The following is an 18,694-nucleotide window of genomic DNA, read 5'->3' as shown; positions in this document are numbered from 1 at the left end:
CAGATAGCTCAGGGATGGAGCGGTGGCGCAAGTGGTAAGGTGCCTGCCTTGACCGCGCTAGCCTAGGGCCAACCTCGGTTTGATCCCCCAGCATCCCATATGGTCCCCCATGCCAGGAGTGATTTCTGAGCGCATAGCCAGAAATAACCCCTGAGTGTCACTGTGTGTGGCCCAAACACAAAAAACAAAATTAAAAAAAAAAAAAACTAGATAGCCCTTTGAATATTGTAGTAAAATTTTCTCCAGTTAAACTAGTACCCTGCCTTTTTTCTTTAATTTCTTTTTAAATCATTATTATTAGATTTAAAATTTTATAAAGATAAAGAGATATATATTACCTTACCTGATGAAACCAACCAAGTTTAATCCCAGCACTGCATATGGTTTCCCTGAGTGCTACCAGGAGTGATCCCTGAATGAAGAGCCAGGAGTCTTCCCTGAACACTGGCAGGGGTTAATTGGGTATAACACAACAAATAACCAGAAAAATTATTATTATTATTATTATTGACTTAACATTTACAGGAGTGTTGTATTATAGCACCCAAGATCCCAGTATCTCCTTTCTTGGTTTTCTTGACTTCTAAAACCTCAACTGCCTGAAATGTTATTTTATGGCATGATTACCCAAGAAACTTGAAGGCTTCTGGTAGCCCTGACTATACACTATATTCTTCACTTTTAATTGTCTTTTTTGTCAATTACATTATTAACTGAAGAAATTTAGTTGAAGGTTGAACTTTGAATGACTAACTTTTGTGGAGTTGTCAGTCCATTTAATGTTTAATATAAAATAACAAAGAAAAATAGAATTCTATTTAAATAATTACAATGTGACAAATATGTTTATATAACATAATACAAAATAAGAATAAAATACTATATGTGTATTTATAAATACATATATATTTGTGTGTTTGTGGTTTTTTTTGTCCTTTGAACTCTTTTCCTTTTTTTTTATTTAAACACCTTGATTACATACATGATTGTGTTTGGGTTTCAGTCATGTAAAGAACACCACCCATCACCAGTGCAACATTCCCATCACCAATGTCCCAAGTCTCCCTCCTCCCCACCCGACCCCCGCCTGTACTCTAAACAGGCTCCCCATTTCCCTCATACATTCTCATTATTAGGACAGTTCAAAATGTAGTTATTTCTCTAACTAAACTCATCACTCTTTGTGGTGAGCTTCCTGAGGTGAGCTGGAACTTCCAGCTCTTTCTCTTTTGTTCCTGAAAATTATTATTGCAAGAATGTCTTTCATTTTTCTTAAAACCCATAGATGAGTGAGACCATTCTGCGTTTTTCTCTCTCTCTCTGACTTATTTCACTCAGCATAATAGATTCTGTGTACATCCATGTATAGGAAAATTTCATGACTTCATCTCTTCTGACAGCTTCATAATATTCCATTGTGTATATGTACCACAGTTTCTTTAGCCATTCGTCTGTTGAAGGGCATCTTGGTTGTTTCCAGAGTCTTGCTATGGTAAATAGTGCTGCAATGAATATAGGTGTAAGAAAGGGGTTTTTGTATTGTATTTTTGTGTTCCTAGGGTATATTCCTAGGAGCGGTATAGCTGGATCGTATGGGAGCTCGATTTCCAGTTTTTGTAGGAATCTCCATATCGCTTTCCATAAAGGTTGAACTAGACGGCATTCCCACCAGCAGTGGATAAGAGTTCCTTTCTCTCCACATCCCCGCCAACACCGTTTATTCTCATTCTTTGTGATGTGTGCCATTCTCTGTGGTGTGAGATGCTATCTCATCGTTGTTTTGATTTGCATCTCCCTGATGATTAGTGATGTGGAGCATTTTTTCATGTGTCTTTTGGCCATTTGTATTTCTTCTTTGTCAAAGTGTCTGTTCATTTCTTCTCCCCATTTTTTGATGGGATTAGATGTTTTTTTCTTGTAAAGTTCTGTCAGTGCCTTGTATATTTTGGAGATTAGCCCCTTATCTGAGGGGTATTGGGTGAATAGTTTCTCCCCGTCAGTGGGTGGCTCTTGTATCTTGGGCACTATTTCCTTTGAGGTGCAGAAGCTTCTCAGCTTAATATATTCCCATCTGTTAATCTCTGTTTTCACTTGCTCGTGCAGTTTCTTCCTTGAAGATGCCTTTAGTCTCAATGTCCTGGAGTGTTTTACCTATGTGTTGTTCTATATATCTTATGGTTTTGGGTCTGATATCGAGGTCTTTAATCCATTTGGATTTTACCTTCATACATGATGTTAGCTGGGGGTCTAAGTTCAATTTTTTGCAAGTGGCTACCCCGTTGTGCCAACACCACTTGTTGAAGAGGCTTTCTTTGTTCCATTTAGGATTTTTTGTGCCTTTATTAAAAATTAGGTGATTGTATGTCTGGGGAACATTCTCTGAGTATTCAAGCTTATTCCACTGATCTGAGGTCCTGTCCTTATTCCAATGCCATGCTGTTTTGATAACTATTGCTTTGTAGTAAAGTTTAAAGTTGGGGAAAGTAATTCCTCCCATATTCTTTTTCCCAATGATTACTTTAGCTATTCGAGGGTGTTTATTGTTCCAAATAAATTTCAAAAGTACCTGATCCACTTCTTTGAAGAATGTCATGGGTATCTTTAGGGGGATCACATTAAATCTGTACAGTGCTTTGGGGAGTATTGCCATTTTAATGATGTTAATCCTGCCAATCCATGAGCATGGTATGTGCTTCCATTTCCGCGTGTCCTCTCTTATTTCTTGGAGCAGAGTTTTAAAGTTTTCTTTGTATAGGTCCTTCACATTTTTAGTCAAGTTGATTCCAAGATATTTGAGTTTGTGTGGCACTATAGTGAATGGGGTTGTTTTCTTAATGTCCATTTCTTCCTTATTAGTATTGGTGTATAGAAAGGCCATTGATTTTTGTGTGTTAATTTTGTAGCCTGCCACTTTGCTATATGAGTCTATTGTTTCTAGAAGCTTTTTGGTAGAGTCTTTTGGGTTTTCTAAGTAGAGTATCATGTCATCTGCAGACAGTGAGAGCTTGACTTCTTCCTTTCCTATCTGGATTCCCTTGATATCTTTTTCTTGCCTAATCGCTATAGCGAGTACTTCCAGTGCTATGTTGAATAGGAGTGGTGAGAGAGGACAGCCTTGTCTTGTGCCAGAATTTAGAGGAAAGGCTTTCAGTTTTTCTCCATTGAGGACAATATTTGCCTCTGTCTTGTGGTAGATAGCCTTAACTATATTGAGAAAGGTTCCTTCCATTCCCATCTTGCTGAGAGTTTTGATCAAGAATGGGTGTTGGACCTTGTCAAATGCTTTCTCTGCATCGATTGATATGATCATGCGATTTTTATTTTTTTTGCTGTTGATGTTGTGTATTATGTTGATAGATTTACGGATGTTAAATCAACCTTGCATTCCTGGGATGAAACCTACTTGATCATAGTGGATGATCTTCTTAATGAGGCATTGAATCCTATTTGCCAGGATTTTGTTGAGGATCTTTGCATCTGCATTCATCAGTGAGATTAGTCTGTAATTTTCTTTTTTCGTAGCATCTCTGTCTGGTTTAGGTATCAAGGTGATGTTGCCTTCATAAAAGCTATTTGGAAGTTTTCCTGTTTTTTTGATTTCATGAAAGAGTCTTCCCAGGATTGGTAGTAGTTCCTCTTGAAAGGTTTGAAAGAATTCATTAGTAAATCCATCTGGGCCTGGACTTTTGTTTTTGGGCAGACATTTGATTACTGTCTTAATTTCCTCAATAGTAATGGGTGTGTTTAGATATGCTACATCCTCTTCATTCAATCGTGGAAGATTATAAGATTCCAAGAATTTATCCATTTCTTCTAGGTTTTCATTTTTAGTGGCATAGAGTTTCTCAAAGTAGTTTCTGATTACCCTTTGAATCTCTGTCATATCAGTAGTGATCTCTCCTTTTTCATTCCTAATACGAGTTATCAAGTTTCTCTCTCTTTCTTTCTTTGTTAGTTTTGCCAGTGGTCTATCAATCTTGTTTATTTTTTTCAAAGAACCAACTTCTGCTTTCGTTGATCTTTTGGATTGTTTTTCGGGTTTCCACTTCATTGATTTCTGCTCTCAGCTTTGTTATTTCCTTCTGCCTCCCTATTTTTGGATCCTTTTGTTGAGCACTTTCTAATTCTATGAGCTGTGTCATTAAGCTATTCAGGTATGCCCCTTCTTCTTTCCTGATGTGTGCTTGCAAAGCTATAAATTTTCCTCTCAGTACTGCTTTTGCTGTGTCCCATAGGTTCTGATAGTTTGTGTCTCCATTGTCATTTGTTTTCAGGAAGGTTTTGATTTCCTCTTTGATTTCATCTCGGACCCACTGATTATTCAGTATGAGGCTGTTTAACTTCCAGGTGTTAAAGTTTTTCTTCTGTGTCCCTTTGTAGTTCACATATAATTTCAGGGCTTTGTGGTCAGCAAAGGCAGCCTGCAAAATTTCTATCCTCTTGATATTATGGAGGTATGTTTTATGTGCTAACATGTGGTCTATCCTGGAGAATGTCCCATGTACATTAGAGAAAAATGTATATCCAGGCTTCTGGGGGTGGAGTGTCCTGTATATATCTACTAGGCCTCTTTCTTCCATTTCTCTCCTCAGGTCTAGTATATTCTTGTTGGGTTTCAGTCTGGTTGACCTGTCTAGTGTTGATAATGCCGTGTTGAGGTCTCCCACAATTATTGTGTTGTTATTGATATTATTTTTCAGATTTGTCAACAGTTGTATTAAATATTTTGCTGGTCCCTCATTCGGTGCATATATGTTTAGGAGGGTGATTTCTTCCTGCTGTACATATCCCTTGATTAATACAAAATGTCCATCTTTGTCCCTTACAACTTTCCTAAGTATAAAGTTTGCATCATCTGATATTAGTATGGCCACTCCTGCTTTTTTATGGGTATTGTTTGCTTGGATGATTTTTCTCCAGCCTTTTATTTTGAGTCTATGTTTGTTCTGACTATTCAGGTGCGTTTCTTGTAGGCAGCAGAAGGTTGGATTGAGTTTTTTGATCCATTTAGCCACTCTGTGTCTCTTAACTGGTGCATTTAGTCCATTGACATTGAGAGAAAGAATTGTCCTGGCAGTTAGTGCCATCTTTATATCAAAGTTTGGTGTGTCTGTTGGTAAGCCTTGTCTTAAAGTATGCCGTTCAGTTTTTCTTTTAAGAATGGTTTTGAGTCTGTGAAGTTTTTAAGCTGTTGTTTGTCTGTGAAACTATGTATTGTTCCTTCAAACCTGAAAGTGAGTTTTGCTGGGTGCAGTATTCTAGGCGAAGCATTTATTTCATTGAATTTTGTCACTATGTCCCACCACTGCCTTTTGGCCTTGAGTGTTTCTGGTGACAGGTCTGCAGTAAATCTCAAGGATGTTCCCTTGAATGTAATTTCTCTTTTCGATCTTGCTGCTTTCAGAATTCTGTCTCTATCTATGGGATTCGTCATTATGACTAGGATGTGTCTTGGGGTGTTTTTTCTGGGGTCTCTTTTAGTTGGCACTCTTCGGGCATGCAGGATTTGATCACATGCATTCATTAGCTCTGGCAGTTTCTCTTTAATGATGTTCTTGACTGTAGATTCTTCCTGGAGATTTTCTTCCTGAGTCTCTGGGACTCCAATGATTCTTAAGTTGTTTCTATTGAGCTTATCATAGACTTCTATTTTCATCTGTTCCCATTCTTTGAGTAATTTTTCCATTGTTTGATCATTTGCTTTGAGGCTTTTTTCCAATTTCTTCTGCTGTATGGAATTGTTATGCATCTCATCTTCCAGTGTACTGATTCTATCCTCAGCTGCTGTTAACCTGTGGGAAAGCTCAATCATGTTTTTCTTCAATTCATCTACTGAGTTTTTCAGACCTGTTATTTGATCTGAAATTTCAGTTTGGAGTTTTCTCATTTCTATCTTCATATTCTCTTGATTCTTATTAGTGTTCTCTTCTATACTTTGTTTGAGTTCTTTGAACATCTTCCATATTGCAACTCTAAACTCCTTATCTGAGAGACTGACTAGGTGGTTGGTCAGGCTCAAGTCATCAGAGTTGCCATCTTCATTCTCTATGTCTGGCACTGGCCCACGTTGTTTCCCCATTGTCACACTTGTATTGCGGGTTTTTCTACGTGTTGTAGTTGTATTCATTGGCTAAATGATGTGCACCGTAGCGAAGGGGAACGGAGCAATCGTGCTCCTCTGGCTCCTCCCTTTCTGGGCGTGTCGACTCACCTCCACGGAAGGCTCACGGGAAGGCAGGCTGCAGATGAGCCGCACCCAGGGTGAAATCAGGCTGAAAATGCAGGACAGCCGAGAAGAGAGGCAGAAGGGTGCTGGCGTCTGAGATCCAGCGGAGTTCAGTCGTGTTTGTGTTTTTTAATTTGGATTTTTAATTACATGCCACTGCTCAGTTCCTTTCAAATTAACTCTAGGCATGTGTTTTTATTTTCAGGCTAATACACTTAAGTAAGATTGATCCTAATGCTCCAAATGAAATGCTTTATGGACGAATGGGCTACATCTATGCTCTACTCTTTGTGAATAAAAACTTTGGTGGGGAAAAGATCCCTCGAAGCCATATTCAACAGGTACTATGTTTTATCTTTATAGGATTCCACTTAGTATCATTTTAAAGTTTTATTCTTTAGTTAGCATATTCCAAGTGGACTGAAGACATTATTTTGACTTTTTAAAGCCAAGCATGATCAGAGAACCAACATTTTCATGTTTACTTCAAAAATATTATGGAGCTTCAGAATAAGAAGTGCAGTCTGATGCAGCTGCACTGGAGAGTTGAGAGGTGCATTCAGAAACTAAGGCCCAACTGCCATTCTAGAGACAGACATGTCTCCTCATGGGCTTACTTCTGTATATGAATTCCTGTGAAACCTAGAGAAGATAGCCTTAAGTTTCCAGTGCTTTCTCTCTCTCTTTTAAAGCAAAAATATATTCACATGTACTTTATTGAGTCCAGAATTTTATGGAAGTATGGGCCCTTTTATGTTTCAAGCTGATCTCTTTCATGGCCATCTCTAATTTTCCCTGTGCTTCAGCAGCTCTTAGCAGAATGTCCATTATCCTATTCTAGTCCTGCTATTTTTGGTTGCTTTTCGTTCTACAGGTTTCTGAAGCAGTCTTAACCGCTGGGGAAAGTCTAGCTAAAAAAAGAAATTTTACATCAAGGACTCCACTGATGTTTGAATGGTATCGAGAATATTATGTGGGGGCTGCACATGGTCTGTCAGGAATTTATTACTTCCTGATGCAGGTAAGAAGTGGTGGCAGTCAGCTTTTGAAATATTCATATTGCTTGTTCTCTCTTTGGTGAGAAAACAAGTGTTTGAGCCCTTACTTCTCCACTGTTTCATTTTGTTAACCACTGCCTCACTCTGAATATAATTACTTCACGAGACAAACAAGGATGATATTTGCCAAGGTCATTTTTCATTATATAAACAAAATCTCCCTGTGCTTTGAGATGATGTTTGATTGGTAAGTAACCTTGCCTAACTGCATAGTACCACTTGACGAGACTAAAGTGTGTTGACCTGTATTTCTGTATAAAGGGCCTTCTGTTTTCACTGCTCTTTCAGAAAATACTTTGAATTAAGAATATTATTCATTATAAAGTGCAACCCAATGAAACAAATTCCCAGAGTAAGACCAAAATCAATAGAAAACAAATGAACATAGGTTGCCTGGAGCTCTCTTAGCAAAGTTAAGAGTCCTTTTCAATGGATTTTGTGTAATTTAGCTGAAAAATAATTGCTGAATATGCTATACCTCAATAGTTTTTAGGATCTAATAGTATTTGCAGACATTAGCCAACATAGAACAAATGAAGGAAAAATAGAATTTCCTGTAGCCAGCAAGAACGGGAAATCAAAGAGAACTTCTCATGAGAGCATCACTTCCAGAGGCATTTTTTAGCTCTCTTTAAAAAATTGGTTTTTGTAGAGAGGAGTAAGAATTCCTAGCCAAAAAAAAAAAAAGATATATATTTTAATGCCAGTCAAACTATCCTTTTTGTCTGTCCAATGTGCAATATGGTATAAAGAAAAGTGTTCCATTAATATGTTCAAAATTTTTTTGAACTTTGGTATACGTCCTGCTAGCTGATTGAACAGATGACTATGATGCAGAACCCATGCCAGACCACCCCCCTTCCTAGAACTAAACAGTTATGAGGTAACTGGAAGAACCAAAGTTATTGTTGCATTTGAATGCAAAGTCACACTTTGAGCATTCTTGGCAGTAAGCAACCAACTATTCTATTCTGTACTTCTCAATTAAGAATTTTATTATTAGAGTTTCAAATTTTAAATGAGATTTCTGTATTTTTCTGGCACATTTTCTTTTTATATTTTTTTAATTTATTTAAACACCTTAATTACATACATGATTGTGTTTGGGTTTCAGTCATGTAAAGAACACCACCCATCACCAGTGCAACATTCCCATCACCAATGTCCCAAGTCTCCCTCCTCCCCACCCGACCCCCGCCTGTACTCTAGACAGGCTCTCCATTTTCCTCATACATTCTCGTTATTAGGACAGTTCAAAATGTAGTTATTTCCCTAACTAAACTCATCACTATTTGTGGTGAGCTTCCTGAGGTGAGCTCGAACTTCCAGCTCTTTTCTCTTTTGTGTCTGAAAATTATTATTACAAGGGTGTCTTTCATTTTTCTTAAAACCCATAGATGAGTGAGACCATTCTGCATTTTTCTCTCTCTGACTTATTTCACTCAGCATAATAGATTCCGTGTACATCCATGTATAGGAAAATTTTCATGACTTCATCTCTCCTGACAGCTGCATAATATTCCATTGTGTATATGTACCACAGTTTCTTTAGCCATTCGTCTGTTGAAGGGCATCTTGGTGGTTTCCAGAGTCTTGCTATGGTAAAAAGTGCTGCAATAAATATAGGTGTAAGGAAGGGGTTTTTGTATTGTATTTTTGTGTTCCTAGGGTATATTCCTAGGAGTGGTATAGCTGGATCGTATGGGAGCTCGATTTCCAGTTTTTGGAGGAATCTCCATATCGCTTTCCATAAAGGTTGAACTAGACGGCATTCCCACCAGCAGTGGATAAGAGTTCCTTTCTCTCCACATCCCCGCCAACACTGTTTATTCTCATTCTTTGTGATGTGTGCCATTCTCTGGGGTGTGAGGTGGTATCTCATCGTTGTTTTGATTTGCATCTCCCTGATGATTAGTGATGTGGAACATTTTTTCATGTGTCTTTTGGCCATGTGTATTTCTTCTTTGTCAAAGTGTCTGTTCATTTCTTCTCCCCATTTTTTGATGGGGTTAGATGTTTTTTTCTTGTAAAGTTCTGTCAGTGCCTTGTATATTTTGGAGATTAGCCCCTTATCTGATGGGTATTGGGTGAATAGTTTCTCCCACTCAGTGGGGGGGCTCTTGTATCCTGGGCACTATTTCCTTTGAGGTGCAGAAGCTTCTCAGCTTAATATATTCCCATCTGTTAATCTCTGCTTTCACTTGCTTGGAGAGTGCAGTTTCCTCCTTGAAGATGCCTGTAATGTCCTGGAGTGTTTTGCCTATGTGGCACATTTTCTTATTGGTTCTGTTTCCAGAAGTAAATATAGATCCTTAAGCATTCAGTAAAAGAGACTCATGTTTCCTGAATTTCCTAGGTAAGCCAGGTCTGACATGTCTAACTAGATGGTCACTGATCTTTGACTGAAGCAGATCAGAAGGCCTCTTACCATGCCTCCATATAAATGGCTGTAAGAATTCTAAGAATTCAGTAATTTCCTTTTTTCTTTGCAGCTTATTATCTACTTAAAATAAGTAACTTTTTAATTCAAAAATCTGTATTCTAGTGGGTGCCTGTATCAAATAAAGAATTCTTCATTGTAGTAGGTTGTGTTGCAAATTTTGCAGGCTTGAATAGGACCCACTTGTTCTCTTGTTTTTTACACCGAGTTTAAGTAATGTGACATCTGTATGCACTGTAGAAAACGTTATTGCCTTTTCATTATCTGTGGAAGCCTAGTCAGCATTGCCTTGTTCCAAAGTACCACCACTACCAGGCCAGTTTTCTATTTGACCAGTATCCCACTGCATGCACCCTAACCCCAACATAGTTCCACTCTGTTCACCAGGCAACACATTAAATTTAAAGAAGTGGATAAAGGATTGAATAGATAGAAATTAAGATATTAAAATGTTCTATTAAAAATGGAAGCTGTTATATGTCCTATTGTCAATGTGTCCTGTAACTGCTTATATTATATCAGAACACAATCCAGTTCTCCTGTTAGCTGTATTTTCTACTGGAAACATCATCTACTCTCTGCCTACATGTAGTAATAAAATTGTACTCTGTCTAATACAAGTCTTTGTAGCTTTTAAATATGCTGAAGGTTTTAAAAACTTAGAAAAGTCTTATACTGGGGCCGGGCGGTGGCGCTAGAAGTAAGATGCCTGCCTTGCCTGCGCTAGCCTTGGACGGACCACGGTTCAATCCCCCGGTTTCCCATATGGTCCCCCAAGCCAGGAGCGACTTCTGAGCGCATAGCCAGGAGTAACTCCTGAGCGTTACCGGGTATGGCCCAAAAACCAAAAAAAAAGAAAAAAAAGAAAAGTCTTATACTTATTCTCTCAAGTAATGACCTAAGATTAAATAAAAGGGGGTAGCAATTAAGATTAGAGGCTTTGATGTAGCAATAAATACTTTGAAAGTATACATACATAAAGCACCAAAAGTTATCTTTTAGCCCAGTATATTTCTACTAAGTTAAAAAGCAAATGGCTATTGTCTAAAATCTCTTAATGACTCCCAATTCCTTTTGGTTTTATTACTGGTTTAACATTTATCCCTGTGTGTCTTTCTTTGGGGGTAGGTCATAATTTGATTTCTCATTTTTAGCCCAGCCTTCAAGTGAGCCATGGAAAATTACATTCTTTGGTCAAACCCAGTGTAGACTATGTTTGCCAGCTGAAATTCCCTTCTGGTAATTACCCTCCTTGTGTGGGTGATAATAAAGATCTGCTGGTCCACTGGTGCCATGGTTGTCCAGGAGTAATCTACATGCTCATCCAGGCATATAAGGTACTGTGAATTTTCTCATTTTAGAAATAAATTGGAAAATATAAAATTGTCTGATTTAAAGTTACTAAGCTACTTTTGTGCCTAAACCATGAAAGGGATAACAGATAAGTCACTTTACTAAATGAATTATAACTCATTCTCAGTCTCTTTCATAGAGATTATTTCAGAGAATATGAGATTACTTCGCTGATATAAATTCAGTGATAGATCCAAAATAACTATACCAAAAGTTCAGTTGCAAATAGAATTGAGGTTAGCCAATAGTATGGGAGTTAGAGCGCATTCTTTGTATCCATCTAAACTGGGTTTGAACCCCAGGCCCTCAAGCATTGCAAGGTATAGCAGTTGGGTTTTCCAAGAGACGCCAGTATATCTATGGCGCTCCCTAGCACTACATCTTGGGGTTCTATCTCTGAAACTCTGACTTGGTTGACTAAGTATCACTGGGTGTGGCCCCTAGACCTCTTGAGCACCACTTGGGAATCAGCCTCCAAATTCAGTAGATAAAAAAGAGTCCTCTTTATGTATTACTGGTAGAAATATAAAAGGTATATATACCACACATACACACACACACACACACACACACACACACACACACACACACACATATATATATATATATATATATACAAACAACAGGGTGATTTTTTGAAATTTAAATAGAGAATTAATATGTGATCCAGCAACCCCATCTCTTGGTATCTACCCAAAAGAATTTTAAAATAATTCATCCAGATTTTATCTATTAGAGTTTCACAGTAACATTATTTACAATAACCAGAAAGCAGAAGGAATCCAAATGTATGTTCACAGCTAGTAGGATGGACAAAAATGATATGTATGTATGCTGGAATACTATTCTGTCATAAATAACATGAACATTTGAATACAACAATTACATGAACTCTGAAAACATTCTACCTGTGAAAATAAAAAGACACAAAGGGAAAAATAATCAAGTACTCTATGTTCTTCTTATGAGATGTCCTACTATGTACATTAGGCAACTTCATAGAAACAAAATAAAAGTTACCACAGGCTGGTAGGGGATGGGGACAGCTGGGAGTGAGAAATAATCACTTTATGACACAATTACTGGGTTACATTTTCTAAATAGATAAACAATGGTTATGTTGCATTAGGAGTATAAATAATGCACTGCAGTGCACATTTAAAAAATAGAATATATCATATTCATTATGAAAAATGTGAAAATGTAACTTCTGAAAAACATGCTATATAAAAGTCAATCAAAGGGGAAAAAAGGCTATTTAAGGAAAAAATAGGTATAAGCCAAGATGTATCTCATCAGTTCTAGGTCTATAAATTTATAGGTCTATAAATCTCTAGAATTGAATAGAATAGAAATAATCTCTCAGTAATTATAATCATAAAGCTTTTAGAATATTAAATTTTACATTTTAGGTTTTAGAATACAGTAGGAAAGCTTTCTAAACTACCTAACTCTTCTTGAAGAATACTTAGATTGCAATAAGCCATTAGAAATTTACTTCAGGAGTATTTCACTGGCTAATGCCTATGTGATTTCTATTGCTAAGTCATGAAGTATTGATTTTCAATTCTCAATTACCAGACTAGGACATTTAAGAGGCTTGGAGATTTGCCCACGATTCAAGTGCAGTAGACCTCTGTTGTTTACCCGTTGTTCTTTGCATTCTGTGGGTATCATGGAGGAGTTTTAATCTTTAATTATAGTGATCTATTGAATTAATTATATAAAAGGTGACTACTAATATATCTACCTTTGAGGTATTTTCCTAAGCATGCAGGATTATTTGAGTATGCTAAAAAAAAAAAAAAAAAAACCCTGAAGAGAAATTACTTGACTTGAACAACTAAATTTTGAGGCTTTATACTGTCAGAAAGAAAGTAGTACTAAGGCACACCTTCCAGAAAATAGAAGATATAAGTTGGAATGCCTTCAGTTTTAGGATGAGAAGGCAGATAGGTATCAGAATGGGAATTGTTGGGGTTTTGAAAGGGAAGTGGTACAGTTGACATAGAGATTCTGGGGCAGAAATTCAACCTCAGAAGTGAGGTCCATCCATAGGATGTTGTACCTGGGATGAGGGAGTAGAAGGACATCAGGATGGGCAATGTTTGGCCTTCTAGAGAGTGGCACAAATGGCATTTGTTTCTATTTTTATGACAGTATTGTCTCACAGTCAGTTTGTATATAATAGCATATTCTTTTATAGCATAGATAGAAACTTCCTCAGAGTAAAGGCCATCAGTATTATCTAGCATGATTTCTTTGAAAAGTGACAAATGTTAACAGCAAGTCAGAAGGAAAATAATATTTAATCAGTAATATGGACACACACACACACACACACACACACATATCCTGGTCTGGATTCATTTCTATTTGAGGGGGGTGGTCCACACCCAGTGTCACTCAGGGGTTACTCCTGGCTATGTGCTCAGAAATTGCTCCTGGCTTGGGGACCATATGGGACACCAGGAGATCAAACCGCAGTCCTTCTTAGGCTAATGCAGGCAAGGCAGACACCTTACTACTTGCACCACTGCTCCAGCCCTGGATTCATTTCTTAACAATACCTAGTGAATTTGTATAAACTTACTCTACCTATGTAACATATCTCTCTCTTTTTATTTTACCCTTTTTCTCTCTCTCTTTCCTTCACCCCTCTCTCCTTTCTTCCTCCCTCCTTCCATCCCAAAACTATATCCCTTTTTCCCCCAATCTTTTTTGCTTATTTACCAAGAAGAAATACCAAGTTTCTTTTAAATTACATTTATAATAAAACTGTTCATTAACTGTTCAGGTGTTCAAAGAGGAACAGTATCTCCATGATGCCTATAAATGTGCTGAGGTGACCTGGCAGTATGGGTTGCTGAAGAAAGGGTATGGACTGTGCCATGGTGCAGCTGGGAATGCCTACGCCTTCCTCACATTGTACAACCTCACACAGGATGCGAAGTACCTGTACAGAGCCTGTAAGGTAGGAGTCAGAGCTAACAAAAGGAAAAGGTTCACAAAAGTTTATATAAAGGAACTCTGGTTAACTTGATTTAATTCATTTGTTTGAACTGTGTATCTTTTGAACATACACAATTAAGAAAAACTTTAAAGTCATCGCACTGAATTTACTTTCTTTTGAAAGGATGTCTCCTTCAGTAGCATTTATGGGTTGTGGACAAGGGTGAAAGATATATATCTTTGCTTTCTAAATCAATAATCTGGGCTCAGAAAGCTCATTAAATATCCCCCACTGCTGCTGTCTTTCAGACCATCCATTTCTTTGTCTGAAAGACAAATATGACTTTTCAGTGTAATTCATTTGGGTGTTGGGCTACCTCTTGATACTCAGGCTTTGCTCCTGACTTTGTGCTCAGGGATCATTCTTGGTGAACCCAGGAGAAGCTGTAGGATGCTGGGGATCAATTCCAGCTCAGCCACATACAACACCTTATCCATTATACTATCACTCCATTCCCTTTTCAGAGTAATACTTTAGAATAATTTCTATCTATTTTGTAGGCCTTTGGAAGAAATTATTACAATAATATACCCGGTTTTATTTTCAGTTTGCTGAATGGTGCTTAGATTATGGAGAACATGGATGCAGAACTCCAGACACCCCTTTTTCCCTCTTTGAAGGTATGTTTTTATGCATTACTTATTTGTTTTGTCACAGCAGCATCTGCTTTTTCTACTTGGTAATTAATGAATTTAAATTTGGTTACTATTAAAAACCATTTAGCGTATAGACTGTCACATACCTAATAAGTAGGCATGCTAGTGGACACTTATGTTGCACATGTTGGACATTTTGCAGATAACAGTATTAATCATTTCAGCAAAAAATATATATTCTTATATCACAAATAACAAAAATAACTTGTGTTGGCATAGTTGTGAGGAGAAAGACACCCTGATTCACTGCTGGTGGGAGAATGAACTAGTCATTTTGGAAAACAATGCAGAAACTTCTCAAAAAACTAAGAATTGAATTTCCATATGACACAGAAATCCTTAATATCTACCCCAAAGGCTTAAAAGTTCTACTCAGAAAACACATTTATACCCTTATATTCATAGCAACACTATTCACAAAATCTAGAAACAGCCTAAGAACAGGTGAATAAATAAACTATGGTACATATACACATGGAATAAGATTTGACTATAAGAAAAGATGAAATAATGTAATTTGAAGCTACATGGATGGAAGTGAAGAGTATTGTGCTAAGTAATTCAGAAAAAAAAGGACATATATTGAATGATTGTTCTCTCGTGTGGGATATAAAGAATCATAAAGCAAGCAGCAACTATTTATAGTTTCTCAACATAAAGAACAGGAATGTATGAGGGAAATAGAAAGCCTGTCTAGAGTACAGGTGGGGGCAGAGTGGGGAGGAGGGATATTTGGGACATTGGTGATGGGAATGTTGCACTGGTGATGGTTGTGTCCTCTTATATGACTGAAACCCAACCACAATCATGTTTTTAACCAAGGTGTTTAAATAAAATATATTATTTAAAAAAATAAAGAACAGGAAGGTGGGGGGGGGGAATACTTGAACAATGGAAGAGGGTGGTGGACATTGGTGAAGGGTATGGTGCTGGAATTTTTAGGCATGAAACCCTACCATTAACAGTTTTATAAACCATTTTATTTAAATAACTGTTTTAAATAGACATTACCTATGACAGATATTATCATACAAATCTATGACATATATTATCTTAGTATCTCCCACTGAGTAAAGCTCACATGGGTGAATGGCCCATGGTGCTTTGGTGATGTAGTAAAAGCCATAGCTGTGCCTAGAGCTTGCCTCACTCCACTCTGTCCTGTCTTCCACCTAGATAGTGAGTAGGCTGAACTCCTTGCTAGTGATCTCCTTTTAAATCAAAAAGGATATTGATTTTAAATCAAAAGGACAGGCATGTCCCAGTTTTATTTATATCTCTGTCATTAGTATCATACTGCTACAATATGAAGTTGTTCTTTCAAAACCATGTGAGTTTATAGCTTTTACCTCTTTCTCTTTCTCCAGGAATGGCTGGAACAATATATTTCCTGGCTGACCTCCTTGTGCCCACAAAAGCCAAATTCCCTGCATTTGAGCTCTAGAAGAAAAGCCTGCCTCCTGTAACTCACTGCATGATCCTTTTCTTCTGTCAGCCCTGAACTGTGTGTTCTCATTGCTTTTCAAAGAAACAGTGTCAAAACTATACTTAATTTGGTTGGTGGTTTTCACTCAGATGTTTCTATCGTTTTCTTCTATCTGAAAATATACAAGGAAATCTTTTCATGTAACTTCAGTTTCTTCTTAAAGAAAGGGCAAGGCGTATGTGCAGAATTTGGAGGGAATATATAGGTATGAGTATTTCAGAACTTGGAGAATATCTCATTTAAGTTTATAGCTATAACTGTATAATTGTTACTAATCTAAAAATACATATAAGAAACCAAGTGTAGATAGAGTTTAGTATATGACTATTGATAGATATTTTCCTCCATCTCGTGTCTTTAGTATTTTTCTTTCAACATGTGGCTTGATTATTGAAAGAGGAACAAAAATATAACTGTATTTTCAGAGTATCAAATAGTTAGGAACATACATGTCATTCTTTAAATTTACGGTGTTTAAATTTATTTAAACAAATACATAGTTTCAGATTTGTTAGTAATCAGTCTATAAACATTTTACCACAGACTCCTAAAATGGAATGTTGTAAAAATTTTGATATGATTTAAAGAAAACAGCTATTTATTATTTTGTCTAAAATATGCTAGTATACTGTGGAACTATTTATTTTCATTTGTTTGGGATTTTTTGTATGTACTGTCAGATCAAGGAAGCAAATTTTCTGTGTGAGATATATTTAGGGTCTGAGTCTTCCCTATCTGACTTGCTGCTTTGAACTAAAAATCAACTTTTGGTTTATTTTCTTGGCAATGGCAGTGATGACTGTTAAATGCCATAAGACAGTTAAGTTTCTATCAGTCTTTTCATTATGCAGTACCATACTTCTGTTTTAAAAGGAGGGAGAGAATACCATAAAAGCACCCCTTTCCTGGGTCTCTAGATCACACAAGCATAAACGCTCTTTATGTGCTGGCTCCTAGAGGCACCATTTCCCTAAACTAAAAGTAACTTTTCCACTAGTTTAATTCATTTAGCACCAAAATAGCTATTGCTATTAGAACTTATACTTCCCTTCATGGTACTGACAGTCACCTCTGCTCAGTTCCTAGCAGTAATTTCCTCAATTGTGACTTATTCTAGTCAGGGACAACCTTGTGCCTCTCATTTTGAACATGCTGCTGGAAAGTTGTACATAAGCTGTGCCTTTCTTGAGAACATTCCAGATCAGCATTGTTAGCATTGACAGTCTAGCAAATTTATCTTCAGCTAGGTTTCCAACTTGAAAGAATAAAGTTCATCTGGTTTAGTTAATAATGGTGTCTTAATATACTCGACCTGTATTTTTAGCCACTACAGCTTGTAAACCAAGGAAAAAGAAAAAAAACTTTCTGTTAACCAGAGACCTTATCAAAGACTCAGTTTAGCTCCAGAGAATTCAATGCAAGAACATGGTGACTTAACTTGCTGCTGATTTTTTGATTGCAGTTTAGCTGTTGTCATCTATTATCAAATGCATCAATATAAAATTCTAGTTTCTTTTTTGTCTTTCTAAGAACAGTAGCTGCCAGGATTTTCTTATTTGCACCATTGCATATTTTTAATGTTTAAAATCTAAGACAATTTGTTAGGATTTTAAACAGGCAAAGACTAAGAAACTAAGCCCAGCAGTACCATAATAGCACAATAGCAGAAACTAAAAGTAACTTTTCCACTAGTTTAATTCATTTTAAGATAGAAAGGGTATTATTTTACTTCTATCTCTGATTTATTATTTTTCGCTCAGAACTTTTTATATTAAGAAAAATTCCAAATACTGCCTCCTTGAAAAATGAATAATATCTCTCATCTCCAATGCAGACTAGTTTGTAAAACCTTAGAAGTTTCTCAGTTTTCAGTGTTCATTTCCCCCGTCATATGGTTCTGTTCCTTCAGTGATGGGAAATTGCAGTAAACTTTTCATCATATCAAAGTTAACATCATGACTATTTCCATCAATTCCATTGAGCTTTGGTCTTACATGAGTTAGTCTTTAATCCTTGGAGTCATTTGCTCTCTTTTATCTTTGGTGTCAGCTTCAGTCAAACATTTTGCATCAATAGCTTTTATGGTAGTTTACCAGAGTTTCAGGTAAATATGGCCCTTAGCCATTTTCTCTGCTTATTACCACTTCCCTAAATAAGCGATAATCCTCCAGGTTATTTGTGCCTGGCGTTAAGATGCCTAGCTGCTTTTGAAATACAGAATATAAGATTGTATAATTATTGTGTTCACCTTTGACTGCTAGAACTGTTCCATAGATTTTTGTTACTTAGAGTGATTTTTTTTTTGGTTTGTGGGCCATACCCAGTGATTTTCAGGGGTTACTCCTGACTATGCTCTCAGAAATCTCTCTTGGCTTGGGGACCATATGAGATGCTGGGATTCAAACCACCTTCTGTCCTGGATCAGCTGCATGGAAAGCAAATGCCCTACCACTGTGCTATTG

The 18,694-nt window shown here is 36.9% G+C and overlaps 1 protein-coding gene across 1 annotated transcript in view; it reads left to right on the top strand.

The window, feature by feature from the left end:
- Window positions 1-16,277, top strand: part of LANCL1 (LanC like glutathione S-transferase 1) — a 50,036-nt gene extending 33,759 nt beyond the window's left edge. Inside the window, exons 4-9 of the mRNA XM_049784158.1 lie at window positions 6,432-6,567; window positions 7,101-7,247; window positions 10,879-11,061; window positions 13,875-14,051; window positions 14,638-14,710; window positions 16,114-16,277. Coding sequence (XP_049640115.1) covers window positions 6,432-6,567; window positions 7,101-7,247; window positions 10,879-11,061; window positions 13,875-14,051; window positions 14,638-14,710; window positions 16,114-16,190 — 793 coding nt within the window. The 3' untranslated portion in view covers window positions 16,191-16,277. The remainder of the gene's footprint in view (window positions 1-6,431; window positions 6,568-7,100; window positions 7,248-10,878; window positions 11,062-13,874; window positions 14,052-14,637; window positions 14,711-16,113) is intronic.
- Window positions 16,278-18,694: the final 2,417 nt, after the last annotated feature.

This window comes from Suncus etruscus, chromosome 1, assembly GCF_024139225.1.
Source record: "Suncus etruscus isolate mSunEtr1 chromosome 1, mSunEtr1.pri.cur, whole genome shotgun sequence".
Lineage (NCBI taxonomy): Eukaryota > Metazoa > Chordata > Mammalia > Eulipotyphla > Soricidae > Suncus > Suncus etruscus.
This window is presented reverse-complemented; position numbering and strand designations above follow the sequence as displayed.